Consider the following 20537-nt stretch of genomic DNA (forward strand, 5'->3'; position numbering starts at 1 on the left):
TCGTTATGTTGATTGGTGGGGTTTCAACATGTAGAATCATTGGGAAATGATTTGAAAGTGACCACCGAACATGTGGTCAGAGGCAAGAGGACGGCCACCCACCGTTTTAAAGTTCTCAGCTGCTCTGGCGTAGTCTCTAGAGGTGAATATTTGATGAGGCATTAGCCATTGTATGAAGAATGACTTTCTCTGGATGCTGAATGTTAAGCAGGATTTATAACTAAAGTACAATAAAACCGCCACATCCTTTAATGGATTGTTTTACGTAAAAGTGATCACAATGTGAGATGTAATTAATTTGAATAAAGGTTATTTTTTAATAAAGAATTGAAGATTTCTAAAACAATGAATTGAGCTCAATGGTACCCTTTTTTCTACCAACATCACCTTGACAATAACCCATATCTTAGGCATATTACCTGTGAAACATTCCTATACCAAAACATCACCTGGCTACCCATTTGAATTACACTATGGTAAAGCAAGTATGGCACAGTACAAGGAATTTTCAACCAAAATCTAACTTCACGCATGTTTACTGGAAGCGATGTGTGGTGAACAATCTACAGACAAGCAGGGATGAAGCTGGAGAGAAGATGTTTTGAAAATTACACGTGAGACCAACACTGGGCAACAACCTTTAATGCAATCAAACAGCGATACTACATGAACACATTCGAAACACTGCCATGTTTATCCCGATTGAAATACAGTTACACAACGCCCACTCCACCAGCCACACACTAAAGGCAATCTTAAACCAAATAATACATCCAGAGGAACTCCAACCACACAGTTAACCCACAGTGCATTAAATCTATAGAATTCATGGGGAATTAAAGATGTTTGCCCCATGTAAACATTTATAAATAAAACAACGTTAAGTTCATACATATTTTCCTTTACAAATAGATCCTCAGACATTTAATGCAGAAATCATGTAAACAGCCAAATCAATGCAGGAGGAGAAAAAGCAGTGGGGCCCTTTGGTCAGCTCTAAGACCAGAGGCAGAAACCAGCAAGAAACCTGGCAAGCATGGAGGCTGTAAGCCAGTGGGGGGATCTTCATACATTTTGCAACACACAGGACAGACTAAATCACTACATTGTATTTGACTATCAAATTGGGACAACTGTACACATTGCAGAGATAAGACCATATTTATGGAGCCATTTTTTATTATATCATTATTTTGTCATTCATTTACTTTTTTATCCAGTATTCCATTTATTTTTTTCCTCCTTCAGCAACATAAGACAGATTGGTGGAGAGGTTGGTGGTTTATTTCGTGGACAGGATGAGGGCCACGATGAGACCGTAGAGCCCGAGGACCTCGGCAAAGATTAAGATGAGGATCATGCCCACGAAGAGCCGGGGCTGCTGCGCCGTGCCCCGAACCCCCGCATCACCTACAATACCAATTGCAAAGCCAGCTGCCAACCCGCTCAAGCCCACACTCAGCCCAGCACCAAGATGAAGGAAACTCCTACAACACAGAGAGGGACAGGGGATTACCATAGTATCAATACAGTGGATAGGGTTACTATGTGATACCGAATGAACAAATGACAATAGTCTTTAATTGAAAACATCTCATCTTACTAACAAAATATTAGCAACAAAACTATTTTTTTTTTATGGTATATAGATTTAATCTAATATTAATGTCAGGTGTAATGGATTGATGGACCAGTTGCCTCAGAGCCTGTTAGAAGTATTAGGAATTGAGGGGAAATGCAAATGGAGACAATTTGTAGAAATAAATGGAGGTGGGAGATGTCAGACTGACTTGTAGAGGGTGACCTTCTCGGAGATGTTGTTGGCGATGAGCACCGCTACCACCAGGCCGTAGATGGCTATAATACCCGCCATGACCACTGGAATGATGGACTTCATGATGAGCTCTGGCCTCATCACTGACATGGCAGCAATCCCTGTTCCACTCTTAGCCGTGCCATAGGCTGCTCCCAAGGCTGGGGGGGGGAAGAAAAATAGATCCATTGAGTTAATACTATAGTAAATATTTCAACACGTTGATTATTCCTTACAAGGGGCTATGCGTTCTATGGAAAACAATGAGCGATGTGGAAGGCGTGTTCCACAACACGCTAACTGAGTGGAACTGACCTTCCAAGGAGTTACATTTACCAAAGAACGCAGAGCCCTGAGTTGATTATCCCCTTCATACATTTGCCACTAAAAATGTGTTAAATTGACAGAAATGTTTAACATCCACTGAAGTACACTATATATACACACAAAAGTATGGACACCCCTTCAAGATTGTGGATTTGGGTATTTCAGCCACTGCCATGCAGTCTCCATAGACAAACATTTGCAGTAGAATGGCCTTACTGAAGAGCTCAGTGACTTTCAACATGGCACCATCATAAGATGCCACCTTTCCAACAAATCAGTCCTTCAAATTTCTGCTTCAGAGCTAAGTGACATTGTGAAGTGGAAACGTCTAGAAGCAACAACGTCTCAGCCGCGAAGTTGTAGGCCACACAAGCTCAGAACAGGAAAGGCGAGTACTGGAGCGTGTAAAAATACTCGGGTTGCAGCACTCACTACAGAGTTCCACACTGACTCTGGAAGCAATGTCAGCATAAGAACTGTTCATCAGGAGCGTCATGAAATGGGTTTCCATGGCTGAGCACCAGCACACAAGCCTAAGATCACCATGCGCAATGCCAATCTAGACAATTCTGTGCTTTGTGAGGCCCTTTCCTGTTTCAGCATGACAATTAGTTCAGTTCCTGGATAATAAAGTTGCCGAGCTCAGGGCAAGAGTTTCTTTCCAGAGAGACATCAGGAATTGTAACATACTCGGTTTCACAGAAACACGGCTCTCTCGGGATATACTGTCGAAGTTGGTCCAGCAATCTGGATTCGCAGTTCATCGCGCCGACAGGAATAAACAGCTCTCCGGGATGAAGGAAGGGGGTGTACGTTTCATGATTAACAACTCGTGGTGAAATTGTAACATACAGGAACTCAAGTCCTTTTGTTCACCTGACCTAGAATTCCTCAATCAAATGCCAACCGTATTATGTCCGGTTATAGTCAAGGCCGTGTATATCCCTCAAGCCGATACCACGACGGCCCTCACTGGACAAACTGGAAACCATATATCCGGAGTTGAGGTCTACCGATTATGATTTTTCAACGCCGATACCGATTCGAGGACCAAAAAAGCCGATGCCGCGATTTTTATATATTTGTAATAATGACAATTACAACAATAATGAATGAACACTAAGTTAATACAACACATCAAATTCAATTTAGACTCAAATAAACAAACATGTTCAATTTCGTTGAAATAATGCAAAAACAAAGTGTTGGAGAAGTGCAATGTGCCATGTAAAAAAAGCTAACGTTTAAGTTCCTTGCTCAGAACATGAGAACATATGAAAGCTTGTGGTTCCTTTTAACATGAGTCTTCAATATTCCCAGGTAAGAAGTTAAGTTGTAGTTATTATAGGACTATTTCTCTCTATACCATTTGTATTTCATATACATTTGACTATTGGATGTTCTAATAGGTACTTTAGTGTTGCCAGCCTAATCTCGGGAGTTGATAGGCTTGAAGTCAAACAGTGCAATGCTTGAAGCACAGCGAAGAGCTGCTGGCAAATGCAGGAAAGTGCTGTTTGAATGAATGCTTACGAGCCTGCTGCTGCCTACCACCGCTCAGTCAGACTGCGCTATCAAATCAGACTTCATTATAATAACAGAAATACAAGCCTTGGGTCATTAATATCGTCAAATCCGGAAACTATCATTTCAAAAACAAAATGTTTATTCTTGCAGTGAAATACAGATCCGTTCCATATTTTATTTAATGCGTGGCATTCATATGTCTAAATATTGCTGTTACATTGCACAACCTTCAATGTTGTCATAATTATGTAAAATTCTGGCAAATTAGTTTGCAACGAGCCAGGCGGCCCAAATTGTTGCACGACTCTGCGTGCAATGAACTCGAGAAGACACAATTTGCCTACTTATCTTTTTTGGGCTAGGGGGAAGCATTTGGAATTTTGGATGAAAAGTATGTCCAAAGTAAACTGCCTGCTACTTAGGCCCAGAAGCTAGGATATGCATATAATTGATAGATTTGGATAGAAAATTCTAACGTTTCCAAAACTGTTAAAATAATGTCAGAGTATAACAGAACTGGCAGGCAAAAATGGCAGGTAAAAACCTAAGGAAAATCCATCCAGGAAGTGCTATTATTTTGAAATGGGTGTTTCTTCATTGAAAGACTATCCACCATTTAAAGAGATAGAACCCAGATTCTGTACCCTATGGCTTCCACTAGCTGTGAACAGTCTTTAGACATGGTTTCAGGTCTTTATTCTGAAGAATGGGCAGTTTCAATGAGAGGCCAATGGAAAATCCTCAACCTGTTTGGTGCGCAATCCCGAGAGAGCGTCTTTGTTTCTCTTTAATATTGACAACGCTATTGTCCAGTTGAAATATTGATTCTTTAGACTAAACCTGAGGATTGATTATAAACATCGTTTGAAATGTTTCTACGAACTTTACAGATATTTGGAATTTGTCTGCATTTCAGCCATTGGATTACTGAAATAAAGAGGGACTTTATCGAACCACCAAGATTTGTGTAACTGGGAGTTTTGTGAGTGCAACCATATGAAGAGCAAAGGTAAGTGATTAATTGTATTACTATTTCTGACTTGTAACTAATCTACTTGGCTTGGTTACGGTTTGTAATGTTTTGTGTGCTGAGCGCTGTCCTCAGATAGTCGCATGGTTTGCTTTCGCCATAAAGCCTTTTTGAAATCTGACATGGCGGCTGGATTAACAGGTTAATATTTATTTTGATGTATTGCACTTGTGATTTCATGAAAGTTAAATATTTAGTCATTTAATTTGGCGCTCTGCAATTTCACCGGACACTCGCGTCCCACTGATCCATAAGTTAAGAAATTCATGTTAGCAGGAAATATTATTAACTAAATATGCAGGTTTAAAATATATATACTTCTGTGTACTGATTTTAAGAAAGGCATTGATGTTTATGGTTCGGTACATTTGTGCTTTTTTCACAAATACGCTTGTTAAATCACCCATTTGGTGAAGTAGGTTGTGATTCAATGATAAATTAACAGGCACTGCATCGATTATATGCAACGCAGGACAAGCTAGATAACTACACATGGTTGAGGATATTACTAGTTTAACTGGTGATTATGTTTTTTTAAACAAGATAAGTTTAATGCTAGCACCTTACCGTGGCTCCTTGCTGCACTCGCATAAGAGGTAGTCAGCCTGTCATGCAGTCTCATGGAGTGCAATGTAATCTGCCATAAATGCAGATTACCAATTGTTATGAAAACTGCAAATCCACCCTAGTTAAAAATCCGCCTTTCTGATTAGTCGGTCGACCTCTAATCCTGAAGCTGCATTTATTGTAGCTGGAGATTTTAACAAAGCAAATTTGAGGAAAGGCTGCCTAAATTCTATCAGCATATTGAATCTAGTGCTCGCGATGGAAAAACAGTTGATCACCGTTACTCCAACTTCCGGGATGCATACAAGGCCCTCCCTCGCCCTCCTTTAGGCAAATCAAACCATGACTCAATTTTGGTCCTCCCCTTCAAAAAGGCAGAAATTCAAACAGGGAGTACCCTTTGCTAAGGACTATTCAATGCTAGTCTGACCAATCGGAATCCACACATCAAGATTGTTTTGATCACGCAAACTGGGATATGTTCTGGGTAGCTTCCGAAAAATAAATATTGACGAATACATAGACTGTGACTGAGTTTTTTCAGAACGTGTATAGGAGATGTACCCACTGCGACAATTAAAACCGATCCAAACCAGAAACTGTGTATAGATGGCAGAATTCGCGCAAAACTGAAAGCGTGAACCACCCCATTTAACGATGGCAAGGCAACTGGGAATATGGCAATACCCATTCCCTCCGCAAGGCAATCAAAACATCAGTATAGAGAAAGTGGAGTCGCAATTGAACGGCTCAGACAAGAGACGTGTGTGGCAGGGTCTACAGACAGACTACAAAAGGAAAACCAACTACGTTGCGGACACTGACGTCTTGCTTCCGGACAAACTAAACACCTTCTGCTTTGAGGATAACAGTTTCACCGACGCTGCCCGCTACCAAGGACTGTGGGCTCTCCTTGTCCATAGCCGACGTGAGTAAGACATTTAAACGCGTTAACCCTCGCAGGGCTGCCGGCCCAGACAACATCCCTTGCCGCGTCCTCAGAGCATGCGCAGACCAGTTGACTGGTGTGTTTACTGACATATTCAATCTTTCCCTATCCCAGTCTGCTGTCCCCGCATGCTTGAAGATGGCCACCATTGTTCCTTTACCCAAGAATACAAAGGTAACAGAACTAAATGACTATTGCTCCATAGTACTCACTTCTGTAATGAAGTGCTTTGAGAGACAAGTCAAGGATCATATCACCTCCACCTCACCCGTCACCCTAGACCAACTTCAATTTGCTTACCATCCCAATAGGTTCATATTCAATGCAATCACCTTCACCATCCCATCTGGACAAGAGGAATACCAATGTAAGAATCCTGTTCATTGACTATAGCTCAGCATTCAACACCATAGTATCCTCCAAGCTCAAGGCCCTCCTTGTACACCCACGACTGCATGGCCAAGCATGCCTCCAACTCAATCAAGTTTGCAGACAACAGTAGTAGGCTTGCTTACCAACAACGACGAGACAGCCTATAAGGAGGTGGTGAGGGCCCTCGGAGTGTGGTGTCAGTCTCACTCAACAAAACAAAGGTGATCGTGGACTTTGGGAAACAGAGGGAGTACCCCCCTATCCACATTGATGGGACAGCAGTGGAGAAGGTAGAAAGTTAAGTTCCTCTGCGTACACATCACTGAAACGGTCCACCCACACAGGCAGTGTGGTGAAGGCGCAATAGCACCTCTTCAACCTCACGTGGCTGAAGAAATTTGTCTCGTCACCTAAAACTTTTACAGATGCACAATTGAGAGCATCCTGTCGGGCTGGCTGTATCACCACCTGGTACGGCAACTGCATGGCCCACAACCTCAGGGCTCTCCAGAGGGTGGTGCTGTCGGCACAAGACATCACTGGGGGCAAACTACATACCCTCCAGGACACCTACAGCACCTAATGTCACAGGAAGGTCAAAAAGACCATCAAGGACAACAACCACCCAAGCTACTGCCTGGTCACCCCGCTATTATCCAGAAGGCAAGGTCAGTACAGGTGCATCAAAGCTGGGACCGAGAGACTGAAAAATAGAAACTCTCTCAAGCACATCAGGCAGCAGTCTATATACACAGACTTGAAGTCATTGGACACTTTAATAATGTTTACATATCTTCCATTACTCATCTCATATGTTTATACTGTATTCTATGCTACTCATCCATATTTATAGATTCTTAATTCCATTTCTATACTTGGATTTGTGTGTAGAGTATATGTTGTAAGAAATTGTTAAATATTGCTGCACTGTCGGAACTAGAAGCACAAGCATTTCGCTACACCCACAATAACATCTGCTAAAAATGTGCACGCATACATTAAAAAAAAATGTTTGTCGAGATCTGTATGGAAGAACTTGACTGGCATGCACAGAGCCCTGACCTCAACCCCATCGAACACCTTTGGGATGAATTGGAACGCAGAGTGCCCAACCTCACTAATGCTTGTAGCTGAATGCAAACAAGTCCCCGCAGAAATGTTCAAACATCTAGTAGGAAGCATTCCCAGAAGAGTGAAGGCCGTTATAGCAGCAGGGGGGGGGACCATCTCCATATTAATGCCCATGATTTTGTAACGGAATCTTCAAAAAGCAGGTGTCCACATACTAGCTTCACTACAAGTCCAAAAGTAAGTTTACTAGATAGGTTACCACGGTAACTACTGTACCTAACAAACAGACTTGCTAGTTTAGTTAACCAAACCATCAGTCCAACTTGCAATTACAAAAATCGAATTCAACGATAAACACTGTTTTCAATTAGACTTTTGCTTTAAAAAGCAGCTCAAATAAAACATTTAAAAAATGTACTACAGCCATTGAATTCTACCGTGCAAATATACCGTAAGTTATAGGGAAATAATGCACGCTCTAGAATGCCCTTCAAGCCAATCGGGAGTACGCAACAATACCATGATATAATTATGTACAATTTAATTCTGTGATTAGAGAAATGTACAAATAGAGTAGAATACAGAGTTGAGCAATATGGAGGAACTGAAATCAATTAGGTAACAATTTCACAACTCCATAGACTATGTCTAAGGGCAAATTAGCTACAGCTGGGAAATTCTTGTGTATGAGGAAATGACCAGCATCATGTTCTCCCACACTGAAAATGAGCTTGACTGCAGATCTCAAACCACTCACTCCATTTAACAGCTACGGTTCAGGGCAAACTCTCTCCACCTCAACCCATAGATACCAACAGGGAACAGAGAGCCGAGGTTAACCCTGTCCATTCAATGGCTTTAAAAAAATAAAAAAATATATTTTTTTAAAGGCTTTCATCCTGTGCAAGAGTGGCAGAAATCTAAATCACTCCACCTCCCTGACTGCCTGAAGAATAGACTCATTAGGTTCTCCATACAGGAAGCTGCTGACTTCAGACCAGCAGAATGTCACATCCCTGCAGAAGCTCAGAAAGGACAAACCAGCACCAGTCGCCACAGAAACAATCGGATGTCACATTGGCAGCACTCAATAAAATAGATTACATTTCTATGGCAGCGTTACCAGTGTCGTGTAAAAACATTCCCAGCTTGAAAATTCCCGTTCTGATCAATTGTGATCGTTATGTTTGAAAACGTATGTGACATCTAAACCGTTTGAGCTAGAAAGTTTTGGACCCAGTTCTAATAAGCTGCGACTCAAACATGGACGGGTTTCCCTTTCTGCACTACAACACCCACAAAATTCAGTGGACTAGTCCGAAGTCGGACCCCTCAGCGTGCCAATAATATTTTTTTACTCACGAGGTCTAACACCTGAAACATTAGAAACTATTTGGAGCCAGGTTTAGAAAGCTGAGACTCAAAAGCATTGTCCACTTTGCTCTATGCCCACAAGCTTCATCTGAAGTCGGAACCGAGAACGTGAAAATTAATAGGACATTTAATTGGGAACATTTTTACATAACAAGCAGCAGCAGGGCACTAATGTAATAGAGGCCCAGCAGAATGCAGAGTCAGCACGCCGACAGGAGGCTCAAAACGACAGACCAGGATGCAGACAGCCAGAGTGCCAACGTCTGCAGGAGAGGCAGAACAGCGTTGTGATAAAAATCAATACTCTCATGGGCCTCTAAAAATGGATGGATGTGGTCGGGGGGGGGGTGAGATTTCTCCCACGTCAGCCATGCGTCACCCGCAGTGAGATCACACTAAACTGAAAGCCCTGAGGTGGCTACGACTGACCAGAGCGTCTAATATGCAACCTAAGTTGCAGCTACTGCCTGAGCCACTCTTCCCTTAGCATTGTGCAAGAAGGACGACACTGGACAAGATACATATGTTTGCCTCAACCCAGCAAGGAGTGCTAAGAAGCTCCAGGATATAACAGTATGTGAATGAGACTTCAAATAGCCTAGGAGAAATTATGCCCAAAAGGAGTGAATTATCCAGTTCGATGTGTTACATGTGGAGATTTGCATTCACTGTGTAAATATTAAAACAGAGTTTGACTCCCAAGACCTTTAAATCTCTCTAAACAGGTCTCTTGCACTGCAGACTGACCACAAACCCCAGGGAATATGGAATGGGTGGTGGATCAATGATGCTCCTTTGTGAATGTCTATGGTCAGCCTCCATGAGTACTAAAGGGAACATTGGATTCATCTTAGACTATGCTCTCTCTCTATGAGTGAGTCCTTGTGTGTGCAGAATGAATAGAACAGAGTCTGATTTTTTTGTTTTGCTTGATCCCATTTCCCCCCCCCCCATTTTGTTTTTCTAGGTTCTCACTTAAAAAATATATAAAAAGTTAAACAAAAAGAAATGTCCACAATGCTTAAACCACACCAGGAGACCACTTGAGGTCTGTGGAAAATCTACAAAATGTAGAATTTCAGGTGTAGTTGCCCTTTAAATCAAATTGTGCACCAGCCAGAGACAGTTGCCTGGATAGCGATATTTCAGTAGCACTCATCTGGTTGCAGAGTTAGCAAAACAAAATGGCCACTGGATTGATGCAGAATGATATCATGATTATTTGCAAGTTAGGCAAAGCCTAGAGTTATTCACAGGTCCAAAATGGACATAAATACATTTAAATATAGAGACCCATTCTGAACGGACCCGAGGAAACCAGGCATGGTCGAATCTAGACCCTGTCCGTACAGTGATGGAAGCAGCAGAAATGGCATTTAAGCTACTTTATTAACCGGAGCAGATAAGGCGCAAAAGGAGGGAGAGAAAGGTCTCGCTCTAGCAGACGGGGTAGGGGCCGTGCTTGTGGGTAAGTGACGAGGGAGGTAGAGAGCAACTACCTAAGCAGACTCACGCTATAGTAAACAAATAGCTGCCATTTCTAGGTTATTTATCTAATGATTACATAGTAAGTCTTGACTGCATCAAACCAGGAGACACTAGTTAAGCTAGCAAATTTTAGTTGAGGCTGCAGTGCATCCACTCATCCTACAGTTACAAATAACTCCATTCAAATATTACGCATCAGCCTACCTCTTGGTAGTTGTAGCCTACCCTTCTCCTTTAACTGTCAATTCCATCAATTTATTAGATGTCCCAACATGTCACACACACAGACAGAGGCTCTATGAGTGTAGCTTATTGCTGCTTTGATGAAGTCAGTTAACAGTACACATACCCAAGACAATCATATCAGATCTGACCCAGACCCATGACATTTAGAATTCTGGTTCCAGACCCAGCTAGGGTCCTTGATCGGGGCTCGGGTACAGGTGGATCCGTGAAGACCTCTAGCATAGGCAACTTTGTAGGTGGCTAACATAGAGGTTTTTGGGAAAGGCTGTCCATTTACCAGAATATGGTTGTCATTACATTAGCATCATCGTTAATGGCTACACAAAGAGGTAGACAATCACGCACACAGACAGGGGCATTCCTTTGTTGTTGCCTATTCAGAAAGTTTAAGGAAAATACAAATCACTGATGCTTTGTGTTCACGTTCTTGGGGCAAACTAAAGAATGTTGTAAGTTCAATACATTTAGTGAATTTCCTACTAAGTTCAATACGTTTTTTTAATATGGTTGGAATCACAGAATTGCATTTTGCCTGGATTCCGTCTGCAACGCAGATTTTAATAGGGCCCTAGCATTGGCACAGCAGCCACAGAGTGAAAGAGAATAGCATATTTCAACGTTGTTCTTCAAGAATTTGCAGATACTTCACATGGAAGAAAGCAAATATGTCCTTTCAGTGGGTGGCTAATAAAATGTGAATCAATAAAACCATCCATCTCTTAAAGTAGGGATTCCCACCAATCTAGCTATGTTGCATCCAACCAAACAAAAGCAGTCCAACTGACTACTTGGTTAACAGTAAAGTCAACAAGAACATTTTAGTTATGTCAGCCTTTGAACATGCTTCAGGACACATCCCGTGGCATATAGCCTCAAGACATTTCATACAGGTATCCAGAGAGCTCCATGTACTGTCAAGGCAGCCTGAAACAAGGCAGTGTCTCTGGAGCTGTGTGTAACGGTGGCTCTAGACTAGAGGAAGTGGCTGGCAAATCCTTAAAATATGCACATTGCAGCCAGCCACCCCACCCGCCAGACCCCTACAGACTTATTTGTCACAAGACTGATGCCATCTATGCAAGGTTAAGTTATTCTGCTCCAACCTTGTCAGACCATTGAACAGATTCACACATTTTAAGTGAGGCAGTGTCACACATTAGTGCATTTTTAAGACAAAGTAATATCAAATTAGAGGCATTAAATAAAACTTAACTTCATATTCAACACATGTGAAGGGTGTTTCCAATGACATCAGAGTGCAATTTTAACCAATTATGAGTAGGCATTGCCTAACAATAGTCTACTAATGTCATTGTAAACACTTAAATTCCTCTTTTTTACTACAAAACATAGAAACGTGCCATGTTCACATATGTTGATGTTGGTTGGTGAGGAGATGAATGAAGTTGGAATATATCCCTATTTAGACCTGATGCATTTACCTGAAGACTGGTGTAATAGCCTAGCACCTTTCTCAATCCCTCACGGTAGGGAAGTCTATCCACAGAAGGGTTGATGTTACAGCTAGGGCCGTTACTGTGACCGTACTACGGCAACACCAGCGGTCACACGTCATGATGGCAGACAAAGTGGCAGATCCACTCTAATTCACATACTGCCCCAACAAATCCAGAGATGATGCAATCTCTATTGAACTCCACACTGGAACATAACCAAGCTACTGTAAGAATACTTTAAGATAATACAACAGATAAGAGGTCAATGGGGAATTACCGCTCAATGGAAATAGTTGTCTATCATTACTCAGTGTATTAATTCCTCCTCTGCGTTGTTGGGAATGGCACGTAAGGACGCATTTCACCGTTAGTCTACACCGGTTGTTTCCAACGCATGTGACATAACATTTGATGCCCATAGGAGGAAAGCAGGAAGAAAAAGTAGGAAGTGTGTACATCAATATGTGCAGTGATTGGTTGATTCAACTGACTGCAAAAAAAGTCCATTCCATTGCATGCATGAGCCACATTACTATGGAAATTGCATGACAATTCCAGGCAGCCATTGAGAGTGTACCCGTGAGTTTACCAGTCAAATTGCCAGGGTTAGAGATTCGACTGTGCTCATCACAGCCAGTCAGCGCCTGGACCGACTACCAACCAAGAGCAGGGGCCTGACGCAGATGAGGCTGCAGACATAACAGGCCACTACGCTGTCGATACGACGCAGGCTCAACTGATGACCAACTCAGAGCAGCCATCGCCACCGCGCCCAATGAAATCTAACCTGTTATCAAATGATTAGGTCATTGTTTTTGCTTTAAAGCTAAATTCAAACCCATGGTAGTATTCCAAGTAGGGCTGACCCCATTTAGTCGACTGTTTGGTCCCATACATATATTATTTGGCACACGAGACACCCGTCTGACTCACACCTGTCTCAGTGGACTAATCCATTGCGTAAGCCGCAGGGATGGCACACCAGTATCACCAATAGTACATTTACTATTCTAATCTACAATGTTAGTTTGGTTAGGGTCATTTGTTAATGCATTCAATATATTATTTCAGTCTTTTACTGTTCTCATTGTCGGAGTAGACAAGTTGCTTGCTGGCCGCACAACCTAGGCTACACTTGTGAGGAACACATTTTAGCTTATTTCATTCCATTTAGTCTTTGGTTTGTAGCACTCATGTCAAGCAATGTTGAGTAATGACGCACACCTGATTATGCATAGAAGTAGACCAAGGCTACCTGGCCTGCGTGCAAATGTAGGCCTATAAATTTGGGGGATCTGGTAATATTTCTGATGGTCTTCACCACCATTGTTGAGCTTCTCAAATAAACATTTTCTTCACCTCAAAACAGCAAGTTAACAAAGTCTGTTTTTACATCCATTGAGAATGACAATACAGTTCCTACAGACAATACAGAATTTTTCAGTGAGACAAATCAAAGGCGAAATCCATTAAAGCCAAGATAATGGAATTCATTGCCCTTGACAATCAACCGGTCTCCGTCGTGGGTAATGTTGGCTTTCGCCAACTGGTCGAGCACCGGTACACACTACCAAGTGAGCTATTTCTCAGATTTCAGTCACACAGTAATAGCGTCACTGCTATTAGCTTCACCACATACATACTATGGAACGCAGTTTGGGTCTTTACAATCAAAAGATACAGTAGCACTGTCAAGGCTGTACAAAAAAAAAAAAGTCTGCAAACAAGCAAACGCTGGCCACGAACGATGCATTTACAATACAGCATTGTAATAAAGCACTCATTTGTTCGACCGCAACAACTGGGGTAGCTAGCACCAACACAACCAGCCTGAAAACAATGACCAGTTGAAACTGCAGTCATTTTCATTATTCTTAACAATGATTTAAGAAACCTTGAGTAGGTATTAGCTAGGTTACCACTTGTTGTTCACCTATTGAAATTGAACTTCAGCTAGCTTCATCTGGCTAGTGATGCTCGACCGGACCGGGTTGTGAAGCTAGCCACACTAAGGAGTAGGCACAAGTAGAATTTGCGGTTTGCCTTCAAAATAAAAGTATGTCATTGACAGTGATGCAAATGATACAAATATGATTACTTTTATTTTGAAGGCTAACTATTGTGGCTTGCTTCACATAGATGGGTCCAACCATTAATCAAATAAGAACTGTTTAATAAAGTAGGGTTATTTTAGATGACACCTAGCTATATAGTTAACTATAGCTACTGAAATATTATGTTGTGTTATTTGACATGCATCTTTGACACAAACGACATTCCATATAAATCCTGGTTGAGAATGAAACGACTGAACAAAACAGCAAGTAAGTGAAAAAAAATAGGTTGATTGTTCTACTGGTAATGGGGACATACGTAAACGTCAACAAAACTGTCAGTGTGGTGTGTGTAACCTTTATTTAACTAGGCAAGTCAGTTAAGAACAAATTCTTATTTACAATGATGGCCCGGACGACGCTGGCCCAATTGTGCACCGCCCTATGGGACTCCCAATCACGGCCGGACGCGATACAGCCTGGACTGTGGTGACGCCTCTTGCACTGAGATACAGTGCCTTAACACACATGGACGCAGCGGTCTAACTATTTTACTGTACTAGAGCGCTTAAAAAGGTCGGTAAAAATGTTTGTCGGTATTGTTTTGGCAAGGACGATGTCGGTCAAAAATGTGTGTATTTAATCAGTGCTTAAAGCATCAGACAAGCTAAGTAGCCTACATATAGTTATTTAAACGCATTGTAAAATGTAGACAATTAGTCGAAAGAACAGACTACTCCCGGTCGACCAAGATTTGTATTTTATTTGTTGTCAGGGATTGCCCTAGTTCCAAGGCTATTCATGATGCCTCTACTACAAGGGAGACTAACCAACATTTGTGATTCCATTACGGTGCCTCCACCTTGCAAGAGTTGATACGTCCCACTTTGAGTAAAGACATGAAAGACTATAATTAACTAGGAACTGCAGTAATATGAAATTAGTGTGAGACTGTCTTCACAGGCTGCTGTATAATGCACAGTTCACATATGTTTCAGTGGGTGTGCTTAATTAACCACATTCTCAAAGAAAAATCAACTCCAGTCTACAATTATTACCTTTTAAATTATCATGAAGCACAATATAGGCAATGGTTTACAAATGCATACACAAATCAGTAGATAATGTGTAAATTACCAGTTTGTTTCTCAATCATGGTAGTGGTGGTGTTGTAGTGACGTCGCATGATGGCAGGCTCACGTTTCCTGTAAGGAAACTTAATGCTCCTGGGCCTGAAATCACCGGTGTCCCCCCTCCAGATCACTCCCAGCCACAGGGGCTACCCACGCTTGCCTGTGCTATCGCTACCCATAGGAGCTCTGGGTCAGCACTAAACACATATAGGGCTCATGCTAGGTTAGCCTCTTGCTAGTATGTTTCCTACATACAGTAACTACACATTGGGTATAAATGATGAATGCATTTTAGTGCAATCAATAGTTTCTTCATATTACTTGCAATAATTTCACCTGACAGGAACCTCTAGGTGAGAGGGTCACACACCCAGCAACAGCTTTGAAGAGGAGTAAAATTGGGAATATTTAACGCAAACAGACAACTGGGATCACCCTTCCACCACAAGTCATTACAGAGTTGAATTATCTACAATAGACAGGCGGCATGCCGCCACCACACAGCACAGTAAAGGAGAAAATAGTGTCACATACCCTCCAGCTCCTAGCAGTAGCTACACGATTCAATATCCCCAGTAGGTCAAGCCCTCTATATTAGGGTTGCATGTTTTGGTTTTTGAGTTAACCAACTCATCATGAAGCTTTGATAAATGTAATCAGCTGTGTAGCGCTACAGCAAAAACCAAAACACGTACACCCAGGGAGAGGCTTTTGGACTGCGTTTGGGAAATCCTGCTCTATAACATAACTTAGTAGCATGTCAATTTCCTACTACATGCTGCATCACACAACCAGCTTTGCCACATGTAGCCTAAGCTATACTACAAGACTACAGGGGCTATTGATAAAAGCCACTTCAACAATTATTAAATAAGGCAAAACAGTACTCAGTACAAAAATGTCAAATTAACCATAAGGAATCAATTCTGGCCTAGTGATGGTCCAAAACATGTCTCTTGCAATCAAAGGCACAGTTGATTGGTAATTTGATGCTGTGAGGTAGCATATTGTTAAATGCTTTGAGTGAATGCATCAGACCGAACATGATAAAAATAAAACACTTATCCATCCCTGTCCTTGTTTGTCACAAGATCACTAGACAGTTGTTTCTATACCCTCACTTGTCCCTGAGGCCATCCAGGATATGAGCAAGCAATCAAATAAATGCACTGACATTATGCCAACTGAAAACGCAAACAACGTGGCTCAAACGATGGCAATTCCTAAAAGTCTTGTCTCATCACTTTAGCTTGTTCTCCTACTGGTAGAGCTGAGCGATTGGTGCTTTGAGGTTGTTTCGGGTTTGATTATTTAAATATATTATTGCAATCTTTATTTTTTTTATTTTTTTTAAATAATGTTGTTTGAATGCTGTAACACAGAAAACAATTCAAGTCCTACGGATGGATGTTAGCGACTGCTCATCACTTAACCATCACATTACGTCGATAAAACATTTCACTTGTGTATATTACATTTGATTTAGGCTTATTTGACAACTATTTCTTTCAGTCCAAGTCATCAGCTCATCACTATAGAGCTGCTGCCTATGCGGTCTGACAAACACTATTTTAGTAGTTCTTCAAAGTAAGGTATACTTTTGACTGCTGAACACCAACTATCAATCTGAGGTATCGCTACCTGAAAATAAATCAAAGAAACTGCTCGGTCTCTCGTCTCAGTCTGGACAAGTAGGTGCGCAATGGATGCTGGTCATTGTAGTCAATTATGTTTTCTGAGCTAAACTATGTAGAATATTGGTTGTTGGAAACTACAACTCCCTACTACATGGTACAGTTTGTGCTCAATCTGATTTACACTACATATCAAAAAGTAGGTAGACACCTGCTCACGGAACATCTCATTTCAAAGTCATGAGTATTAAAATGGAGTAGGTCCCCCCCATTGCTGCTATAACAGACTCCACTCTTCTGGGAAGGCTTTCCACTAGATGCTGAAACATTGCTGCAGAGACTTGCTTCCATTCAGTCACAAGAGCATTAGTCAGGTCAGCCACTGATGTTGGGTGATTAGGCCTGGCTCGCTGTCTGCGTTCTAATTCATCCCAAAGGTGTTTGATGGGGTTGAGGTCAGGGCTCTGTACAGGCCAGTCAAGTTCTTCCACAACGAAATAGTTTGTCTCTCACCTTGTGCACGGGGGCATTATCATGCGGAAACAGTTCCCCAAACTGTTGCCACAAAGTCAGAAGCACAGAATAGTCTAGAACAGGTGTTCTTAAACTTTTTCAGCCTGGGACCCAAATGAGATTGAATCGCCGAGCTGACAAGGTAAAAATCTGTCGTACTGCCCGTGAGCAAGGCAGTTAACCCACTGTTCCACAGGCGGCGCGCATGTCTATTAACGCAGCCCCCGCACCTCTCTGGGTTAAATGCAGAAGACACATTTCAGTTGAAGGCATTCAGTTGTACAACTAGTAGCACTATGCACAAAGCTGGTGTAGCCAGCAGATCCAACCTGCTTGCTAATAGCTGCACTAAAGTCAGACAGCATTCCTGTGTATATTAAGACACAGTGGATATAGCTCAGAAAACATACCTCAATTAAGGCATGTACCCCAAACTGTTACACCAAGAACATTGAAAGTTTACTTAAACTGCAGTTTGTCTTCATGCTAGCTAGCAGTAGCAACAGCCCACATTGCGTTGAGCAACAAAATAGATGATTGGCTGACACTGCCAACCCAAAATGGCTGCTGTGGCTTATTCTCTTCGTAAGGGACAGCTAAGGTAAAAAGTTGGGATAAATCAGAGTACATCCCTGGAGTGAGGTACAGTTTCAGGGCCATATCTCTTGCCAGCTCCTTGGGTATCAAAGGAATGTTGTTTGACCCTAGTGCAGCTGTAAACAAGCTGATTGAATTGTGGTATGTCGCAAACAATTAAGAAATGACCTATCGACGCACATATTTTTCAAACATTATTTTGGAGGTGTGGTTACTGGTAAAGAAACAGTTTAACAAAATACTGGGCAACTTGATTAGCTAGTTGTTGTCTTATTTAAGGACATTTTTCACCTAGTCCCAGTTTGTTCTACCTTACAATGCCTGCTTTGTTATTGTTGGAAATGACACCTGCCCACGTTGCTGGTAAAATGTAAAATGTTAACAAAAAACTACTTGTGGAACTGAGGTCATCCCATTGTTTACTATAGGGAAATAGGTATGTCTGTCTGTCTATCTATTTAGTCAAATATCTCGCAATTTGTATATCTTTGAATCAATTTCAATCTTCTCTTTCATAATTATGTAAGGCTGGGCAGCATACTCTGTCATCATCAATTGCTAGCCCCAAAATACCTTTTGTCCTTGTAACGCTGTGCCCCCCCCACTGTCTTCCTATGGAGAGGCATGCTGGTACATTTCGCCAAATATCTCGCAAAGTGTATATTTAGATTTTGTCAAGTCGGACACCATTTTAGTCAGGATAATATCGTCTTTCTAATTACATAAGGGTGGGCAGTGTACTCTGCTTTCGTCGATCGCAAGATCAGAAACAGCAAATGTTTGCTCTTTATGCAGACATAAGCACACTTGGCACCATTGTGGGGATGTTAACTTTCTACACGAGTTGTTATTTTTCCGTTTCGTCCTAAGAACAGATTGTAGTGGTAAAATACAGGGATACATCTTTGGGTGTATCCCTGTATTAAGGCTCAATTGAACTGTAAGCATCACTCCAGTTAACAGGCTCTGCGGAGGTCATTTGCTATGGGATTGGGCTAGTGTTCCAGCTCAGACAACCTTCTGACATGTCCAGCCTTGGGTGAATTTAGACTCGTATTGTCCAGCCTACTCAACGTGACATATGACAATTCATGGACTCTCGTCCAACTCCATCCCTTGGTTACCTGTCCGACCAAACGTTAGCTTTACCTGACTAACTAGGATATGTATTAGATAGCATGGCAGTATTTTTACTGAACTGGGTAGTTATGAGAACGAGTTTCGATAAAAAGCTAACTTACATTCACTACGCAGATACATGACTCAAGTGCGTATACGCTAAGTTAGCTATGCAGCTAGTCAACTAGGTTAACTTGCTACGTAGCTAATTAGCTGGGTTAGCTAGCTCGTTCGCTGTCACGCTAGCCGTTTCTGTGCTGGTTTCAGGCATTAGAGATGCGGTTTGAATGGACACATAACAATTTAAATGTAGCTATGGTAAAGATAGTAATGGAATTGTGTGATAATTACCGCTGAAAACCATAGCTGCAGAGGCACCCATCACTGCGAAGAACGGAGAGTATTCGGGGCTTTCGGACGACATTCTCTGTTTAAAAGACCACGGAATACCAAACGGATATTGCGGTTCCCCTTAGTGGCTTACCGACTACACCTATCGAAGGCCACACGCTCTTTAAATGTAAACCTGTGTAGCTAACTAGAGATGTAATTGGACTAGTCACGAATCTTCTGCTAAATACACGGCGGAGCAGCAGCACAAAATGGTGAGGCGGAAAATATCACCTGACTGGCCAAACCCCTTCAACTACTATATGTAGGGGAGGCGCTCACAAGTACCTCTAATAATGATTTACTGCAGCACATCAAATTGGATTTAAATTACAAATAAACAATTTGATATATTTCTGATTTAACCCATTCAAAGTAAATGCTTTATTTTTAGATTATGTCCATTATTTTTTAAGGTAATCCCCTATTGTAGTCTATTTTGGTGTGCTCCGCTGCAGGGTTTCCCTTTGAAATCTTGCTAGGCATTCAGTGACTAAATTCCCCATTGAGTGGCTAAACTGTACAATGCCGTTATGAAATCATTCAAATTGATTTCTGCATTTGGCACTGGGATACCATGCATGAGAGGGTAATTTACAGTAAAATGTGATATGCAGCAGTGGAGCGCGAGTGATTGTGTGGTCGAGGAGCCGAGAATCCCCACTGTATCGCTCCCAGCAAGTGCTGGCTCAAAGAGCCAGGGACCGTATGGGAGTAACGATGAGTGTGTGAGCCAGAGAGAGATTGTGCAGAGTACTCCCAACCCTCCTTTCTCCACCCTCCCCCTCTACATCTTTTTTTATAAGCAGGCAGGCGGTGAGCGCGAACCCCAACCACGCCACGGCAAAGCCCCTTCATCCGTGATGTAATCACAGG

The 20537-nt window shown here is 41.9% G+C and overlaps 1 protein-coding gene across 1 annotated transcript; it reads right to left on the reverse strand.

Moving 5' to 3' along the window:
- Positions 1 to 625: 625 nt before the first annotated feature.
- Positions 626 to 19899, reverse strand: LOC118357598 (V-type proton ATPase 16 kDa proteolipid subunit c). Its single transcript, XM_035734874.2, has 3 exons — positions 19623 to 19899; positions 1791 to 1974; positions 626 to 1487 (listed from the first exon to the last, which is right to left on the reverse strand). The coding sequence occupies exons 1-3, from the start codon at positions 19693 to 19695 to the stop codon at positions 1283 to 1285; spliced, it is 462 nt and encodes a 153-aa protein (XP_035590767.1). The 5' UTR covers positions 19696 to 19899; the 3' UTR covers positions 626 to 1282.
- Positions 19900 to 20537: the final 638 nt, after the last annotated feature.

Source organism: Oncorhynchus keta, chromosome 24 (genome assembly GCF_023373465.1).
Source record: "Oncorhynchus keta strain PuntledgeMale-10-30-2019 chromosome 24, Oket_V2, whole genome shotgun sequence".
Lineage (NCBI taxonomy): Eukaryota > Metazoa > Chordata > Actinopteri > Salmoniformes > Salmonidae > Oncorhynchus > Oncorhynchus keta.